General features: G+C 34.1%; 1 protein-coding gene across 2 annotated transcripts in view; it reads left to right on the top strand.

Moving 5' to 3' along the window:
• LOC130231619 (microtubule-associated tumor suppressor 1 homolog) overlaps positions 1–13,184 on the top strand; it is an 82,017-nt gene that overhangs the window by 29,700 nt on the left and 39,133 nt on the right. Inside the window, exons 5-6 of one of the 2 annotated variants that reach the window (XM_056460981.1) lie at positions 2,240–2,380; positions 4,346–4,450. In XM_056460981.1, coding sequence (XP_056316956.1) covers positions 2,240–2,380; positions 4,346–4,450 — 246 coding nt within the window. Of the gene's footprint in view, positions 1–2,239; positions 2,381–4,342; positions 4,451–13,184 lie in introns of both variants that reach the window. The other variant, XM_056460972.1, reaches the window with a different exon arrangement.

Here is a 13,184-nt window from a genome sequence, read left to right as displayed (position 1 = left end):
AGATTTACCCGATGTGTCCTCGGGAGTTTGTTTTCCATATCAAACTTGTGAAGTCTGAACTTACAAGGAGAGGATGCAAGACTGAACTGTGTGTAGTCTACTTAATATTGAGGAAAAAGCCCCAATCAGGTAGCAAAAACTGTATCTCTATCAGTAACTCTATCAAAAACTCTATCAGTAGTGTGGATAGAAGGTATAACCGTAGCTAAAGTTTTAAAAACTAAAACGTATTAGTGTAAACAAGCATCAGACACTGTTCAGAATCAGTATAAACCTATGGTAGCAGCCCTCCACAACAACAACAAAAAGTAATTAGCCTTATAGGCACTTTATCATTTAAGATCTCACTCCTTCTCCCTTCAGACCTTCGACTGCCCTCATTTCTTTCCTCAGGTCAAAGGCCACATCTGCTCAGAGTTTAACAGTGACTGTGTGCAACATTCATACACAATAAAATCTCTGTCATTCTTGGGCTGTGTGTTGGAGACATTAATCACAGCATCCTCCGCACCACAGCCTCTCACCATCATGATGAGTTTATTCCCACTCCCTGAACTCACATTCAAGAATAATCAAGACTCTCGGTTGTCATGCTAACTTGGAGTGATGAGATCTAGGCTGAGTAGGAATGCATGTGAATGTGTTTGGCTAAGTATTAAAAAGAGCTATCAAGGTAAATTCACAACAAAATTGGCCATTTGTTTTATCACAAAAGCCCTTTATTTGAGTGATTATCTGATAGAGCAATTATGCCGTTGTACTGTGACTAATTGCTTAGGATTGAGTCTAACTGATTGTGAGTGTAATTACATTTTTGTGAACACAGTGGATCATTTAAAGAATTAAAGAAAGAAGGCTTTATTTTAGTTACTTAAGAAGTTTTTACTTTAATTAAATTTTATTCATTCATTCATTTTCTTTTTTGGCTTAATCTCTTTATTAATCCGAGGTCGCCACCACGGAATGAACCGCCAACTTATCCAGCACATGTTTTACGCAGCGGATGCCCTTCCAGCCACAACCCATCACTGGGAAACATCCATACACACTCATTCACACACACACACACTACGGACAATTTAGCCTACCCAATTCACCTGTACCACGTGTCTTTGGACTTGTCGGGGAAACTGGAGCACTCGGAGGCGAGCACGGCGAGAACATGCAAACTCCACACAGAAACATCAACTGACCCAGCCAAGGCTCAAACCAGCAACCTTCTTGCTGTGAGGCGAACATGCTACCCACTGCGCCACCGCATCACCTATTTTATTTAATTTTTTATTTTGAACAAATCTGTTCAGTCTTGTTTCTAGTGAAATGTGAGACTTTTGCTAACTGCATTTTTAACATATTAAATAGTTAAATTCAGTTAATTTTATATTTTATTTTATTTTATTTTATTTTATTTTATTTTATCAAAATCCGGAAAAAACAAGTGTTAAAAAACACAAATTAATCTATTTTATTTTATTTTATTATTATATATATTTTTTATTTTATTTATCTATTTTATTTATCTATTTTATTTATCTGAGCAGAATCCAGAAAACAAGTGTTAAAAAACAAATCAACCTGTGGATTTTATTTTATTTTATTTTTATTTGTTTTGTTTTGTTTTAAATAATTTGAACTTAATTTTATTTAAATTTTATGTATTTTATTTTATTGTAATTATTTAATTTAATTTAATTTAATTTAATTTAATTTAATTTAATTTAATTTAATTTAATTTAATTTAATTTAATTTAATTTAATTTAATTTAATTTAATTTAATTATTTAACAAAAACAAAAAAAAGTGTTTTGTTTTGTTTTGTTTTGTTTTGTTTTTTTTTGTTTTGTTTTGTTTTGATTTGTTTTGTTTTGTTTTGTTTTGTTTTGTTTTGTTTTGTTTTGTTTTGTTTTGTTTTGTTTTGTTTTGTTTTGTTTTGTTTTGTTTTGTTTTGTTTATCAGAGCAGCATCCAGAAAAACAACACAATTTAAAACCACAATTTAATCTGTAGATTTTATTTTATGTTATTTAAAATATATAAACACACACACACACACACACACACACACACACACACACACACACACACACACACAAAAACACATATTCTCAAAATATATATATTCTCTGAAATCAAACCATAATATTATTTATTGATATTTAAAATAAGCTTTTAATGAAATTAACAAAATTTTATAGTAACAATGTAATGTAATAATGCATTTCTTTTATTGTTTTGATCAGTTCTTGTTGAAGTACCAAAGAGTGAGGAGAAATCTCTCAAACAATCACCCACATCCCAGACGCAAGTAAAGTCTCTTGTTAGCAAACCTGCATCAGGTCACCGCAGCAGAGCGAGCTCCACACCAACCAAACCAGCAGCAGGTGACAGAAACAATTTTTCAATCTTCCAATTCTAACTAATTCCCTCATTTGCTTTTGTATATTTACCAGTGCCCATGCTCATCTGTCTCTCATCATTTATTAATTACACATCAAAACAACCTCAAAGTCAAACTCACTCTCTTGCTGTTACATTTTCTCTGATCGTTAATCAGTGAGAAAGCTCTGATTGTCTTAAGCTAATGATACTGCAATTAGCACTCAATTTAAGGAGGATTCTGTGTTAAACAATAAAACCAACTTTGATTACTTCCATATATCCCTCTTATGGGGCCTAATTCATTGTAGGTGTTTATGGAGTCCAGCCAAAAGCATCTGACAGAAGCAGATTAGGTTAAATCTTTTAATTTAGAAAGTTAAAGAGAGCTCATGCAAATGATATAGAAATATCCTTAAAACATCATTATGAATTTGTTTGAGTCTTTAAACAGATTTTGAGCTTGAGCAAATGCAAAGATAATATTGTATGTCACAGGGCACTAATTGTTATTATTATTATTATTATTATTATTATTATTATTATTATTATTATTATTATTATTATGTCATCATGGCAAAGATAATAGAAATGAAAGAAATCCCTTTCCCTTACACAGAGCTAATAATTCAGGGGGGCTAATAATTCTGACTTGAATTGTATATAGGTTTTTAATAATAAGTACAAGTGTCTCAATGCATATTAACATTCAATAGTTTGTGGGTTTGGTTTTTATTTTTGTTTTTTTGTAATTGCTATATAATTTTTGCTCACTTAGAACACATTAAATAGATTAAAAAGGACTTTAAAGATATTGATAATTTGACAATACAATGTTTACTTATAAAGCAACAGAAACAACATTTAAAATATTTAAAAACAACTGAAGTTGACCAAAATGCTGTACACAGGAGTACTGAATACTGAGAAGAAAATCAAATGTAAAAGGAAGCAATTAATAAGTAAAAGCATAAAAAAAGTGATCAAGAAGTATTAAAAGTAAGGTCTTTAAAACGGACTTAAACACGGAAAGTCTAATGTGAATTGGTAGAGTGTTTCAGAGTTTAGGATCAGCAGTTGCTCGATCCCCTCTTTTTAAAGCGTTTTCTAGGCACGGTGAGTAAAGTGAGAACACAAAAGATTTACAAAAGATACATGCTGTTCTTTTGAGCTTTCTTTTTGTTAAAGATGAAATTTTCACTGTTAACAAAAATATTGAGATATATGTAGGGCTGTCCCGATCAGGTTTTTTGTCCTCGAGTCCGAGTCATTTGACTTTGAGTATCTACTGATACCGAAACCCGATCTGATACTTCTATAATACATAAAAAAAAATAAAGAAGAGTGAAGAAACAGATCCAGTATGCTCCTTATTTTCTATTTAATTTACCTTATTTTAACAAACAGAGCACTTCTGTGAGGTAGCTTAAGCAGTCATGTAATAAATAACAAAGTCTTCACTTTTGGACTTTAGTGCCACAGTAAATATAATAAAAATTAAATATAAAAACAAGTAACACCTCTACTTAAAGTACCCAAAAGGCAATCTCAAGTTTACATATCTCACAGTTTGCTATGGCAATGTTGTCATCATCAATTTTATAATAGACCGCTCCAGACCGCTGACATTCTCATGCTTTCCGCTTCAAGCTGCTTCCGTGGTCTACTTTGCCGACAATTAACCAATAGAGTCTCTGCATTAAAGTGAATAAAATAAAAAATAATGAGAAAAATATATATACATATATTCGAGTCCTGATCTTTCCAATCTTTGATCGGATCTGGACATCCCTAGATTTATGTGACACTAAAGACTGGAATAAACTGGAATAATCTGCAGTCTTTAACCCCACCCTGTCCAGCCCACTGCCATTTAAACCCTCATTCTCATACTGCAAACTCAGTCACTGAAACGGCCACAGCACAGTTTCTAAACATGAAGTTTGACTTCTTCTGCACTGTTTCAGTAGGACTAAAGGCTCCAGCTGTAATCAACCATGTGACAACCAAGAATAACCAGAATGCTTTGCATCGCAGTGGATCTACACGGCTCATGCGCTCATCATCAGTAGCAGGTAAGGAGAAAAGGAATTTTAATATTGTGTATCTGTATGCATTCACTCAAAACATGAAGTTAACTGTCTGTTCAAACTACTTATTTAAAATGAGCTGCACCAACACAATTCTTGAGTTTTTTGGGGGGGCAACTTAATTGTTTTATGTTCAATCCACTTCAAAAAAAAAATTCATAAAATTACTTTATTGTAATTTGTGTTTATTGGGTGTTTTCAGGACAGGAACTAAACCTTCTTAATGTTTGTAAACATTTGCCTATTGTACATGATTTCTGAACCAAATTCTAAAAGCGACTCATAAACCAAAGTGGTGTTTTTTTTTCTTTCCAATTTTTTGAATGATGTCTATTATGCTGTAAGAGTGCTGCACTAATAAACACTACTTTAAGAAAGGCATAGAGTTAATCTAGGAGGTTGTTATTGCAGAATAAAGCCTGGTGTGCATATCGTCAGCAAAGCAGGGCTGTCTTTAGGGTTTATTCTGCAAAAACACCCACCTGGATGTACTCTATCCCACTTTTTACACAACTACTAGCCACAAAACAAAAAAAATAGACACAAAATATTGTCCAGAGCTGAAAAAGTTATGAATTCTTCAATTAAAGGCAAAGCTGACAGAAACAAAAATGGCTGAAGCATACATTGACATATTTTCAGTCACAAGATGGTGCCAAACAGCGGCATATTTACTTGAAATTGTTAGCCCTCCTGTGTGTTTTTTTTATTATTTCACAAATAATGTGTAACAGAGCAAGCAATTTTTTACAGTATGACCTATAATATTTTTCCTTCTGGGGAAAGTTAAAGCAGTTTTTATTTAAAAAATTATTAGCCCCCTTAAGCAATATTGGTTTCCAATTGTCTACAGAACAAACCATCATTATACAATGACTTACCTAATTACAAAAACTTGCCTAATTAACTTAAATGTAATGTGTTAAACGTATGGCCCTCCGGCCTGATCAGGCCCATCAACAGATTTAATCCAGCCTGCGAGATGATTCTGTAAAGTATAAATATAAGCTACAATTTTTCAATAAAAGAAACTGCTGTTCCAATTGTGTCCACTGGATAGCACTTACATCCTGTTAATTTAATGCAATCCAGAAGACTGAATTAGCATCAGCCTTCTTAGAGGAAAAAGACCACTTCTATGTCCTGCCATACCACACTGAGATGGTCTCACAAGAAATTTTTTGTCAGTTTAGTGGCTAATTTGTACGAGTTCAGTCGTATAAAAATGTACGATATAAAAAAGGAGGCGTGGGAGGGGCAGAGTTCAAAAGGGAGACAGCTCTGGGGGAAAAGCTGTTCCTCAGTCTGCTAGTTTTTGACCAGGGGAACCTAAAGCGCCTGTCGGAAGGCAGGAGAGAAAACAGTCTGTGAGCAGGGTGAGAGGTGGCCCTAAGAATACTGCGTGCTCGGCGCAGACAGCGTTTCTTCTGGATGTCCTCAATGGCTGGCAGTGTGGTCCCTGTAATGCGTTGGGCAGTTTTCACCACCCGCTGCAGCTTCCATACCAGACTGTGATGCAGTTGGTCAGGATGCTTTCTATTGTGCAGCGGTACAAGTTCACCAAGACAGCCGATGAAAGCTGGTTCTTCTTAAGTTGCCTCAAGAAAAATAGGCACTGGTGAGCCTTCTTGACCAGATCGTACGAATTAGCCACTAAATCAAAAGTTATGAATTGCCGTGAGATCGTGTTGTCCTCCGGCTCCAGCTTTATGTTTTATGTTAATCATAAAACGAAGAAAAGAATGTGAAGTTGTTGTTTTTAAGTTGTATATACCATGATTGTACCAGTCCGGCCCACTTGGGAACAGATTTTCCTCAATGTGGCCCCTAAGCTAAAATGAGTTTGACACCCCTGCTTTAAGCTGAATACTAGTATCTTGAAAAATATTATTGTAACGGGGAGACTGACACGGAGGGATCCATTATGCAGTATTTATTAGTCACAGTCAAACACAAACATCCAATACACACTAAAGTGCGAACACACATCAACAGTAATCAATAATGGTCTTGGGGCTGGCGGCTGACAGACACAGAGTGATTTACCAGGCATAGATCAGTGGCAGGCGGTGTGGTTCAGAATCCGTTAGACAGGCTTGGGTCGAGGGCAGGCAGCGTGGTTCAGAATCTGTGTATAAAGCAAGGGTCGTGGGCAGGCAGAAGGCAACTCAGAGTCAGAAACAGTCCAGGGTTATTCTCAGAACATCAGACAGGAAAGACCGCTCAGTAATGCTGACCGGGGCTAAACAAGACTTCGCAATGAACTGGTGTTTGAGTGTGGCTTATATAGGAAGCGTGGGTCGTTAACTAGATTCAGTTCAGGTGTGTGCACAATCAGTTTAGATGGATGATGTAATGCTTAAAAGTCTGGGGATGGTGACCTCTGCTGGCCAGCGAGGGGAATGACTGGGACCGAGTCGTTAACAATTATGTACTGTCATCGTGGCAAAGATAAAAGAAGTCAATTATTAGAAATTAGTTATTAAAAATATTATGTTTAGAAATGTGTTGAAAAAATCTCTCCGTTAAACTAAAAATATATAGGGGGGCTATTAATGTATATACTGTAGATGTAAACAAATTTGGTGACAAGATGATTCAAAGTACCCAGATGAGCCTGTGTTATTTTCAACGGTTGTTATCTGGCAATAACATACCTTGAAATGCCAGAATCAAATATTCCAGAGGGGTGTGTAATTATCTGCTATAACAACCGGGTGTACTTAATCGCTTAATTATATGCAGACAGGATGATTAGAAAATGCCATCTGAACTTGGAACTTTTTAGGGAGAATGTCTGCAATGCAGTTTCACTGATTAGAGATCTGTTGAAATGTTGTATGGATGATTTTATGTTTATAGCATGTACGGATCTCTTGATGTCTGCTTGTAAACCAGGGTTTAATTTGTGTACTGCAGTCTGTTTTGTTTAAAGAGTGCTAGTTTTGTGGTGAAACATTACAATGATACACATTCCATATGATTTAACACGTATTGAACGATTGACAAGTGTGTTTCTCTATAAAATGTATATTTTTCTTATGCATATAATACATATAAATGGACATGATAAAATTATTCTGTAACAATAGAATTTTTTTATTTCATGCTATTACTTATTGATAATTTTTAAAGCGCTTTAGGTAATCCCCATTCTCTTCATTCCTTTCATTTATAACCATGTACTGTAGAGCTGCAGGCAAATTTCATGCTGTCTGTTTGTGACAGAAATGCCACAGAAATCCCCAGGTCAAAATTCCAGTCACATCCACAGCAGGTTTACCCAACCAGTGCACATTCTTTTGGTATGTCTGGCCTTTGTTTTACTTCCAAACAACTTGGCTTTAGCTGAAATTCACCCACAAGCATCTCCTCCACCCTTTGACTATTGCTAATTTATGTTTAGCTCTGGCCGTGCAGCTGCTGGCCTTTAGTGGTGAGTAAAGAAGCACAATAGTGTCAGAACACAAGCGTTCATGTGCTGCCTGACGTCTTTCTATTCAACACTGACACTCATCAGTATTCTGAGGCGCTTGTTTCTCTCTTACTCCTTGCTCTGTATTTCTTTTACTTTATCCAACAAGCTCTCCATTCAGGAAGGCTGCTGCTTTGAAGATATGTAAATGTTAAATAGATTTCTGAGAGAAGGCAAACTGAAAAAAGAAATCATTGGATTTTTTTTAAGGTAAGTGGTTGCAAACAAATTACGCTGACCATTACTCAATTTAATTTGTTTGTTTAAATTCAGACCATATAAATAGTTAACAACTAGTTACCTTAAAAAACTGAGTAAATCCAATGAGTTATTTTTTTCAGTGCACCTGAAAAACGGAGAAAAAAGGAAGATAAGTATAAGGCAAGGCAAAGCAAGACAAGTTTATTTATATAGCACATTTCATACACAGTGGCAATTTAAAGTGCTGTACATAAATACGAACAAAAGAGACAAGTATAAGAGAATAAAAACAAAGAATAAAAATGATTAAAACAGATTAAAATGTGTTAAAACAGGGTTTAAAAGAATGACAAAGAAAAACCATGACAATGTGATCTGTCAGACGTAGCACAGTGTTCATTCAGTAAAGGCACAGCTCAACAGATGTGTTGTCAGTCTTAATTTGAATGTGCCTAATGTTGGAGCACATCTGATCATTTCTGGAAGCTGATTTCAGCAGCGGTGAACTATCCCGTTAAGGAAAATTGTATTCATTTATTTAAAAAGGTTTACATTTAAAACAAATTAAATAGTAATAATACAGTAAGCAATTTCTTGTTCATTGTTTATTTATGTTTATGCAACTGTATTGTAAAATCTTACAACATATATATATATATATATATATATATATATATATATATATATATATATATATATATATATATATATATATATATATATATATATATATATATATTCCAATATATATAGTTGAAGTCAGAATTATTAGCCCACCTTTGATTTTTTTTTTTCTTTATTAAATGTTTCCCAAATGATGTTTAACAGTGCAAGGAAATTTTCACAGTATGTCTGATAATATTTTTTCTTATGGAGAAAGTCTTATTTGTTTTATTTCGGCTAGAATAAAAGCGGTTTTTAGTTTTTTTTTTTTAATTTTAGGGTCAAAATTATTAGTCCCTTTAAGATAATTATTTTTTTTTCGATAGTCTACAGAACAAACCATTGTTATACAATAACTTGCCTAATCTAATCAACCTAGTTAAGCCTTTAAATGTCACTTTAAGCTGTATAGAAGTGTCTTGAAAAATATCTAGTCAAATATTATTTACTGTCATCATGACAAAGATGAAATAAATCAGTTATTAGAAATGAGTTATTAAAACTATTATGTTTACAAATGTGTTGAAAAAAATCTTCTCTCCGTTAAACAGAAATTGGGAGAAAAAATAAATAAACGGGACTAAAAAATTCAGGGGGGATAATAATTCTGACTTCAACTGTATATTTATATATATATATATATATATATATATATATATATATATATATATATATATATATATATATATATATATATATATATATATATATATATATATATATATAAATACATACAAAATCATTTCCAAAAAAAATTTATTTTGTTTTATATATGTTTAAATGTTCTATAAACAAAAATTCAGCTTAGAAAAAAACATTTTTGCAGCGTAACTGTAAGTCAGAAGCTGTAATCCTCAAATGCAGCATCTTCCATCCTCACACCATAATCATACCCATACAGTAGCTAAAAGAGAAAGCCGGCGAGAGAATGACATTACTCATAAACCGCCTACAAACTCCCTCCCCTTCCCTCTAACATCGCCTCTCTGCCTCCATCCCCCTTCACAGTGTGTGTGTGTGCAACACGCATAAAGGATTAGCATGTGCACGTTTGCTAGAGAGAGAGAGAGAGAGAGAAAGAGAGAGAGCAGAATATATGAGACACTGCCTGTTTCAGCATCCAAGAGGATACCACCGTTCCTACAAGAGCTACAACATCATTCCCAATCCAATCTTCATCGTTTCCACTGATGTTTCCACAGCAGATTCGTTCTTGATCTTTTCTGGACAGATTCAGAGACATAAAAACCACACAACTGGCGTGTATTTTGAAATTAAATGGTTTTGATTTTGGACTTTCCTGCTTCATATTAAGAAGACTTGTTTTTTTTTTTTGCACTGGAATGTAACAATTAAGGGGTTTTGTGTTTTTTTTCAATAGTAAAACTTTAGTTTTTCTTAATTATCATTCTTTTAATTAATATTTTGGAGGATTTCCTCTCCTCCGTTTGGCCACTGAAGGTCATGTTATGGTCTCCGAGACTTTCCCTGTCCAACTTCCACGTGAAGCTCACAGCTAAAGGACTTTTCCGCAATCTTCAGCTCCTGCCAGGATGCAAGAAGAGCACGGTGGTCTTCCACGCAGGTTGTTGAAGCTTCTCCTTCTCCTTTCCTCCATCGCTCCATCTCTCCCTTCATCTGCGTCTCACCATACGCCCCTTCCCCCCTGCCATATTTCTCCTTTCAACACCCGTCTCTCCATCCGTGCTTTGAGGAGCGTGTGGCAGCCTTCACCATTGTTGTTGTTTTTTTATATAGAAGAGGCTTACAAAGAATTGTGTGTGTCCGTTATAGAAGAGGCTTACAAGGAATTGTGTGTGTGTGTTGGTGTTTGTGTGTGTAATGTAGTGAAAGGCCGGTCGCGTGATGTTTAGTGAGTGATGCCCGTGCCAGAGGGCACCATGTGCAGTGCCATAAATAGAAACCACTTGCAGTGTTTTTAATGTGTTTATTGCATGCATAGTCATAAACAGCATGTTTATGTGTTTATATGAACCAGGGTAACAGTATTTATTGATTTTGTGTGAGTGTGTGTGTTTTGTTGGGAGTAAATAAAGCACATTCAAGCAATAATGTGTGTGTGTTAAGATTTAAAGAGCCCAGCTGATGTGTTTTTGGATGCACATTTTAGGGAATAACAACTGACTTTCACCTCTTCCCAAGCGAAAATCTCCTCCGCCCTCTTTCTTTCTGTGTCAAATGGAAATTTAGGTTAGGGTTCATGTGAGGATGTTTAGTTTTTTATGTTTTTTTTTGTCCGTCTGTGTGAATCTGTTGCAGAATTTTAGTCATAATGCTTAGTATTGGATGTAAGTACCTTCAGATACACAGTTGAGGTCAGAATTAGTTGCCCCCCTTTTCATTTATTATTATTTTTTAAATATTTTTAATTATGTTTAACAGAGCAAGGAAATTTTCACTGTATGTCTGATAATATTTTTTCTTCTGGAGAAAGTCTTATTTGTTTTTTTTCGGGTAGAATAAAATACGTTTTTAATTTTTTAAACACCATTTTAAGGTCAATAATATTAGCTCTTTTAAGCTATATTTTTTTCGATAGTTCACAGAACAAACCATCGTTATACAATAACTTGCCTAATTACCCAAACCTGCTTAGTTAACCTAATTAACCTAGTTAAGCCTTTAAATGTCACTTCAAGCTGTATAGAAGTGTCTTGAAAAACATCTAGTCAAATATTATTTACTGTCATCATGGCAAAGATAAAATAAATTATTTATGATATTAATGATAATGAGTTATTAAAACTATTATATTTAGAAATGTGTTGAAAAAATCTTCTCTCCATTAAACAGAAATTGGGGAAAAATAAACAGGGGGCTAATAATTCTGACTGTATATAGTTCAGATGTTGATTTCCTCTCTGATATTTTTGTAGCAGCTTCAACTGTTGCATCGTCAAGTCAAATATGTAAATACGTTTCCTTCTGGGTTTTAACAATTTAGAAAATGTGTGGTTTGATCGAATGATAAGAATATGTTTGGGTCATGATTTACACCAAATTTTAGGAGATTTGAAATTATATTTAAACAGATGTATTTTGAAGGAAACTAGATTATTTTTCAAAATGAATATATATCACCCCAATTCTCTGAGAAATAATTTCCCTTGAAAATGATTGGATTTATAGGTTTGTGGATTTTATAGATTTTTGTTTGAGTACATCAAAACATCTGTAAACTGATCAAGACATTTCATCCAAAACTGAACAGAAAGTGTCATTTAGAGCATTTTTAGCATAAAGTAACCAAAGTGTTACTTTTTTTTAATAATGTTTTCTACTTTAGATTAAGGAAAAAATATTTTGTGGACCAACCCTGATTTTCAATCACAACAAATAAAAAATGTGTAATTTTGACCATGCAGTTGTCATTTTGTTAGTTCAGAACATACCTACATACATGCATAGAGCATTATAGGTATGTATTGCAGGTATGTCAGCCACAGCCTTCAATTCCTTCTAATAGGAGACACAGTGGAAAATTCCAGAATATTCTTGAACACACACACTCAGAATGCAACATCTCATGCTTGTCTCCATAGAAACTATCATGCAGCGCTGTTATCAGCAGACCTGAGATATATATGACCAGAGTGTGAGCGTCAGGAGAGAGGACACGTAAACGCACACTGACTGAACACACACTGACTGCACTTGTGTTGTCAAAAGACGGGAACAACTGGAATCTTTAATATGATACTGAATAAAATTGCGATACTTGACACCATTTTCAATACCACAGGGAAATAGAGGCAATAATCGAAATTAGATTAATAAATGTTTATGAACATCTTAATTTATTCATTTGCCAGAGTTGAAACCTCAAGCATGGCTCAATGGCGATGTTTCCATCTACCTATTTTGATGTGCATTTTGGAATATCGCATAAAAAACATTAATGGAAACACCAAGATGCTCAAAAATGTCATTCAAAACAATGCACACAACTAAGTAGGATAAACTTTTTTATCTGCTAAGTAAAAATGTAAGATAACACATTTAGTGAATAAAATCCAGCATACTGTACATCAAAACATCATGTGATTTTGTTTTAGCAGTTTCTTTGATAATAAAAATAGGCGAGATCGAACAGCATTAATGGACAAACCGGTTCATCAACCACATTGTAAAACATCTGAAATGTTGTTTTGGTCATTCTAAATAGTCCCTTAGCCAAAGTCTATCATCAAAGTGGTTTAGTATTATTATCTCCCAGAAATTTCTTGAGAAACTGCACTCCCAATAAACGGAGGTGCAAGTAAATAATTATATAAGAAAAAGGAACCAACAATAACCTCTCCTAAAGCAGCAAATTCCATTTTTCTGTATGATATTAAGGACTGGTTTATCAGAAAGTGA

Source organism: Danio aesculapii, chromosome 1 (genome assembly GCF_903798145.1).
Source record: "Danio aesculapii chromosome 1, fDanAes4.1, whole genome shotgun sequence".
In the NCBI taxonomy this organism is placed as follows: Eukaryota; Metazoa; Chordata; class Actinopteri; order Cypriniformes; family Danionidae; genus Danio; species Danio aesculapii.
This window is presented reverse-complemented; position numbering and strand designations above follow the sequence as displayed.